The sequence below is a fragment of the Cyprinodon variegatus genome, unplaced genomic scaffold (genome assembly GCF_000732505.1).
Source record: "Cyprinodon variegatus isolate N-32 unplaced genomic scaffold, C_variegatus-1.0 Scaffold1818, whole genome shotgun sequence".
Classification (NCBI taxonomy): Eukaryota; Metazoa; Chordata; class Actinopteri; order Cyprinodontiformes; family Cyprinodontidae; genus Cyprinodon; species Cyprinodon variegatus.
This window is the reverse complement of record NW_015152271.1, coordinates 42,071-48,106: the sequence shown is the minus strand read 5'-3', so window position 1 is coordinate 48,106 and position 6,036 is coordinate 42,071. Positions and strand designations below refer to the sequence as shown.

At 50.7% G+C, this 6,036-nt stretch overlaps 1 protein-coding gene across 1 annotated transcript; it reads right to left on the bottom strand.

Annotated features, from left to right (window-relative positions):
* Window positions 1-1,074: 1,074 nt before the first annotated feature.
* On the bottom strand, window positions 1,075-4,264 carry ptma (prothymosin, alpha). Its single transcript, XM_015404651.1, has 5 exons — window positions 4,077-4,264; window positions 2,256-2,321; window positions 2,099-2,183; window positions 1,944-2,029; window positions 1,075-1,865 (listed from the first exon to the last, which is right to left on the bottom strand). The coding sequence occupies exons 1-5, from the start codon at window positions 4,119-4,121 to the stop codon at window positions 1,821-1,823; spliced, it is 327 nt and encodes a 108-aa protein (XP_015260137.1). The 5' UTR covers window positions 4,122-4,264; the 3' UTR covers window positions 1,075-1,820.
* Between the last annotated feature and the right edge of the window lie 1,772 nt (window positions 4,265-6,036).

The following is a 6,036-nucleotide window of genomic DNA, read 5'->3' as shown; positions in this document are numbered from 1 at the left end:
TCAGGTGTTAGTTTCTGAGATCAGAACCAAATCCTGCAGAGGAAACTTTCCCTTCCACTTCTTTCATGTCTGAGCTGAGATTAACTCAGAACCAGCAGCCGGTCTCTCCACCCTGCAGCTGCTGACCTGAACAGAACCAGTGCCTGGTTCTGACTGGGATCTTTCATTGCAACCAAAAAAGAAAAGGTGTAAAAAAGAAGCTTATCTGGGTCTGGTTCATGACTGCTTTCAGAGATGACAGAGAAGCACCAGAGCTACTGGTTCTGCTGCTGATCTGGTCCATCTGGATCCAGTTCATTAAACAGGCAACAGGAAGAATTATTCATTACATCTGGGATTAACTGGACTTTAAACAGTTTAACCTGCTGAGACCAGAACCACTGACAGGTTCTAGAACCTCAGTCACTAATGAGCTCCTAGTGTCTCAGTTCTGAATGAAATCAACCAGAAAATACAGAATCAGAACCCAAACATTCATGGTTTGGGTTCTGCAAATGATTGGACATAACCAGACCGAAACATTGGATCAGAATAATAAAAGCCCATTGGAATTGGACCAAACACTAATAGTTCTGAGACCCAGAGGAATGATGGGGAAGGAAACCTAGACCTGTTTGGGTTCTTTCCCAGAATTCTTAGCCGATTTCAGAGAGGCGGACAACATGAAATGTTTTCCTGACTGATTCCACTTTTCTTCTCCAACATAAAGAGCCTGACCCGGTTCTTCTTCCAGTGACCTACTCCAGATCTATAGAACTAGAGAGGACCATCTTTAAAACCTCTGGTTCTGATCCAAGTTAAAATCTGAACTTTTACTCACCAGGATCATTATTGGCAGCTAAATGAAAGCCTCCCATTATGTGAAATATGAAGTTCTAATAAAAAAAAAAAAAAACAAATCCTGGAGTTTGAGCTACAGACCCAAACCAGCAGGAAAGGTTCTGGTAGAACCAGACTTCATTTTAAAACCACAAGGTCTATAAATCTATGAAGGTCAGATTTCCCATCGCCTCACCTCAGCGTTTTCTGCTCCGCTGACAGGAAGAGGAAATAAAATGCAGCAGAGATGCAAAGTACAACTCACAAAATAAAAGTCCGGTTTATTGTCAAACAACAAACTTCTCACATACATCAAAACAGGCCGTCATAAAACAAAAAAAAAAAACAAAAATTCGCTGACAAAGAAAAAACAAAACAGAAACGTAAAGAAAAGAGGCTCTTTTCTTTGGCCTTACCCTCCCATACAAACAAACTAGTTATGGTACAGCTAAAGTACATACATTAAATTTACTGGAATGCTCTGAGTTCAACGGCTTTAAGAGGTTGCCTTTCATGTTTTTATTTTTTTATTTCTTTTTTACATGTTTTCTAGTATCTGAGATATTGTAACATGGTCAACCAAGTAAAATCTTTTTTGTTACAGAAGAAGCACCGATTTGGTCTGACGAGATCGCTGCCGAGAGAGAAGCTGACCCCCCTTCTAACAATATGTACAAAAATATAAAATGTAAATAAAAATACAAACAAATTCTCCGTCGGAGGAGTTGTTGTTGAAGAGAAGCCGGATTTCTGCGTCGGGCGGGCGAGGCGGCGGGGTCCTCTAGAAAATTGGTTTTGCAGCCTGGAGGGGCGTTGGGTTGGACGTGGTGGATGCTTGTTGAACTCTACTTGCTAATGACCATGTTGGATTTTTTTTTATTTTACGTATTTTTTTTCTCCTTTAGATCAGTCCTCCAGCCCCTCCACCTGTGACGTGTAAAAGCGGTCAGAGGTGAAGAATCAGGAAGTGGTTCAGCAGGATGGCGCGGCGTGGAAACGCATCAATCGTCGTCGTCGGTTTTCTGCTTCTTGGTTTCGACGTCGTCCTGAAAGAGAGGGAAAGGTTAGCCGCCGCCGCCGTGCAGATCTCCGGGAGCCGACCGGGTGCTCGGCGAGCTTCTCACCTCGTCGTCCTCGTCGTCGTCCTCAGCTGCCCGTTTTGTGCCGCCCTCGATCTCGTCTTCGTCCTCCTCCTCGTCCTCCTCATCGCCTGCGGGAGAACACACATCAGGCCTCTGGAAGTTTTCAGAGGGACGCCCACCGGCGGCTCGACACCCACCTTCTCCGTCGTCCTCTTCTTCTTCCTCTTCCTCCTCGTCCACCTCCTCCTCGTCTACCTCGGGCTCTCCGTTCTCCTCGTTCTCCTGCAGAACATCTCGCCGTTAGCCTTCCGGCCCCGTTCATCCACAGTAAAGGGAAACTTTCCGGCTCCCTACCTTCCCGTTGGTGGCAGCATCCTTGCCGTTCTCCTTCTCCTCCGCCAGCTTCTTCTCTTTCAGGTCCTGCAGAAGAAAAGCAGAAGCTTTTAAAAATAAGGCCAGCTGCCCTTCTACCCACTGGCCCACTTACAGCTGCACATTGTTCAGCCTCCCTATTTAAACAGCATATCGCTCTCTGCAGATCCTCCCCCTGCCTCCTCCCCCTCTAATGTGTTGTAATCTGATACTTTGATGTAGGCCCCGGGGAACTCTGGGTATTGTAGTCCTGCCGGCTGCCATGGCTGCTATGTCACCAGACACGCCCCGGAGAGGAACTTCAATACCCAGGATGCATTGCTGGGTTTAAAATAACACAGGAGGGCGCCGGAGCAGAAGGAGGAGGAAGGAGAGGAGGAGGAGGGGGGTGATGATGAAGAGGGGGAGGAGGAGAGCGCGAGGCACGCTGCTTCTGCTCGCCGCTTGTTGTAACGGAGGCAGCAAAGGACAATAGAAGGCGACACATGGCAGGCGCAGAAAAACGCCGCGGGTCCGAACGGAACCGAAACGCAGATAAAACCCAAACATTCATTCACCGGAAACGCGCTCGCTGCCGCGGCACGCGCGCTCCCGCCACTTCTACAGTTATTGATTAATTGGTTGATATAATCTCAGTGGTTAAAATCCATTAAGCTGTTTAGCGGCAACGGAGCCTGCGCGGCTCCACCACTAAAAATAGACCGAACCCCCCCCACCCCCGGATTATTCGGCTTAATCCAGAGCCCCAACTTTTCCCCTCCAGCCTCCATATGTTCATTCATCAGCAGCCCGGAGCCGCTGAACGGAACCGGATCCGAACCTGAAGTCCGGCAGCGGACCCCCCCAGAGAGGGCGCAGGGATGGAGGGAGACACCGACCGGACCACAAAGAGGGGGAACCAGCACCGTCACATCACACCTCCACCGCGGGGCCGCGCACGCGCACCTCTAACGCACACCGCGAGAAAGGTTACAAAATCAACCGAAAAAAGTTTCCCCCCGGATATCCAAAGGAAAAATACGCAAAGAAGCGGAAGCCGCGGCGCGCGGCTCCCCGGCGGCGGAGGGTCCGGACACAAGCCGGGTCGGAGCGCGCGGTCAGCAGGTGTCAAAAACACGAAGCCACGACGGATCGAGCAGAACATTGGAGCCGGAGGAGGAGGTGAAAGTTGGCATCATGCGTTCTGCTCCGTCCTCCATTCAGACTTCACTCCATCCCCAGGCGGGGAGCCCCCAGGAGCCCCGATAATCCGCACATCCGACTGGAAAGTGACCCCAAACAGTCCCGGCAGCTTTTCTCCCCCCGATATAAAAACTCAGTCCTATCTAACAGGATGCGGAGGAGGAGAGACAAAAGTGAGAATCGGCTCCTCAATCAGAGATAAGAGGCGCCGTTAATCAGGAAAAGGAGCCATCGGTGCGTGTTGGAGAGCGCGCCGTGCGTCAGGGCACCGGTTCGGGCTGGATGGCAGAACCGAGCCGCTTGTATAAACAAAGAACCCCGCGCAGACTCTTCCTCTCCGGACAATGAGCCGCGGCGCTGGAGGCGCAGAGCTCCATGACGCGGAGCTCCGACTGCCCGCTTTATTCTAGGGACGCATTTATCCTCCATCAGAGCGCGTGGACCCGGATCCACGGACCCCACATTCCACTGGGCTCGACTGAGCGCGAAGCCGCGATCGAAAAGGTTTTGCAGAAAAAAAAAAAAAATGATGAGAAAAAAAAAAATCTAGGTTACAGGCTGGAGACGCGTAAAGCTGCTGCGGGGCTTAGAGCGCAGGGAGACGGGTGTGAGGAGGCTTACCTTGGCAGAGATATCCGAGCCAGAGTCCACCTGCGTGTCTGCCATTGTTTTAGGTTAATAAAATAAAGGACGGCTGAAATGAAAGCAGGAATAACGTAAATCCCCTCTGCTCGGCTCCTGCTTCTATCTGGATTATATTGTGCCAGTGGCCGACGGCGCTCACGGCCGAGGCTTTAATATAGGCTTGGGGAGGGGCTTAGCGAAGGTTGCTGCCCGCTGATTGGCTGCGGGACGCACAGAGGTGTTCTCTCCGCGCGTCGGAGTGGAACAATGGATACAATTTCTATCCGCCGAGGCCACGCCCCCTCCTGTTCTTCCCAATGCAACCGTCCTTATTCCGCTAAAAAACAGTAATCTGAGCAGATTAAAGGCAGCAGAAGGAACCGGGCGGGGATCAGGAGGCTCGCCCGGACCCGCTGAGCCCAGAAAACCGGCTCTGAACCGAGCTGCGCAGTAAATCCACCGAATAAACCTGCGCTCCGTTTGACGTAGTGTCACTTTGATTGATTGACGGCCGGCTGGCGCAATCAGGAGGCGAACCCGGAGCGGTTCTCCCGCCCACCGCCGCGGAGGGAGAGGGGATGCAGGCGAACGAATGGGGGGAATCCTTCAGAAAATGGGCATTTCTGCTGGATTTCAATGTTTTTACAGCGTCGCTGAGTGTTTGGGCGCACAGATTGACTTTAATTACCGCGATGGTCGGCCTCAGCTCGCCCCTCCCCCTCGCAGCCTCCATTTTTGAAACTCCCTCTCTGACCTGAATGTGCGCACTTCCCTCCCTGCGCTCCGTTTTTCCCGCACTTCGCTTAAAACCCGTGCGGGGAGCCGGGCCCGCACACTCAGACACCGGAGCCGTCGAATAAAGGCATGAGGTCGCAGTTTTAACGGGTGTTTGGTGGTGAACGGGCTGCTGGCCTCATTTCCTCCATTGTTGGAGCCCACAGAGAAAAGCCCCGCCATGAAGGAGGAGGAGGGACCAGGAGTGTGAAAAAAAACAGTGCGACACAACAGAAACATGCGATGACAAGAGTGCGGGAAACATAAAAGCACCGGAAGAAGCGTGTGCTCGTGGAAGGCGCACCTCTGACACACTGCTTTCTTACCCACTCATGAACTCATGTCTTACAGGCTGACTGACAGCGGGACAAAGCGGCGCAGAGGGGAAAAAGCGGCCGCCATTGCTCCTTGTTGCTGTGGGGGATGGGGAGCATGCAGCGCGTGCCCATATTCACATTCTGCTCTGATGACGCACTCCGACAGCCGCACCGTTCTGATTGGTTGCTTTTATGAAATAAACAAGAAGGGGGCGCTAGGCGGAAGCTGATTGGCTCGCGCGGCCATCCGTCAATTTAAACCGGGACCAGTTGGTTCGTTGCAAGCAGCGGTTCCGGATCGCGGACCTGGAGTCGGTGTGGAGTTTCTCTCCAATCTGTGGCCATGTTATCTTTTCTGATCACTGCCGAATAAAAGCGCATCTTTTCAACCATTTTTCATCCAATTATCTATTAGAGGGATATTAACTCCGGGAAATAGTTCTAGGAAGCAGAACTGCTCTGTGTCCATGTTGATGTTGGTGTCATAAAATATTAATGTGGCTATCAGAGAGAACAGATGGAGAAAGTGATCCTTCAGCAGAACCAAACCTTCTCCCGTGTTTTACTGACAAAACCAACTATTTCAATCAAACAGCTTCAGCTCACCTTGAATTCTGCCACAGTCCATTAAAAGTAACTGGAAATGTGAGGTTTTTTTAGTTTAAGGTCCCAGAGCGAAGTTAAAAACAGCCAGATTTGTGTGGTTTTTATGCCCCCAGAAAGTTCAGGTTTACTGTACAGGAAACAGATCTGTGTGGGAAGTGATGAGCAACTTTCCTCACATGAAACAAACAAAAATCTCATCTTTCCTTCACAGTTTCCACTTTCACTGTTTGAGCTATAAATGATGTCATCTTCTACTTTAA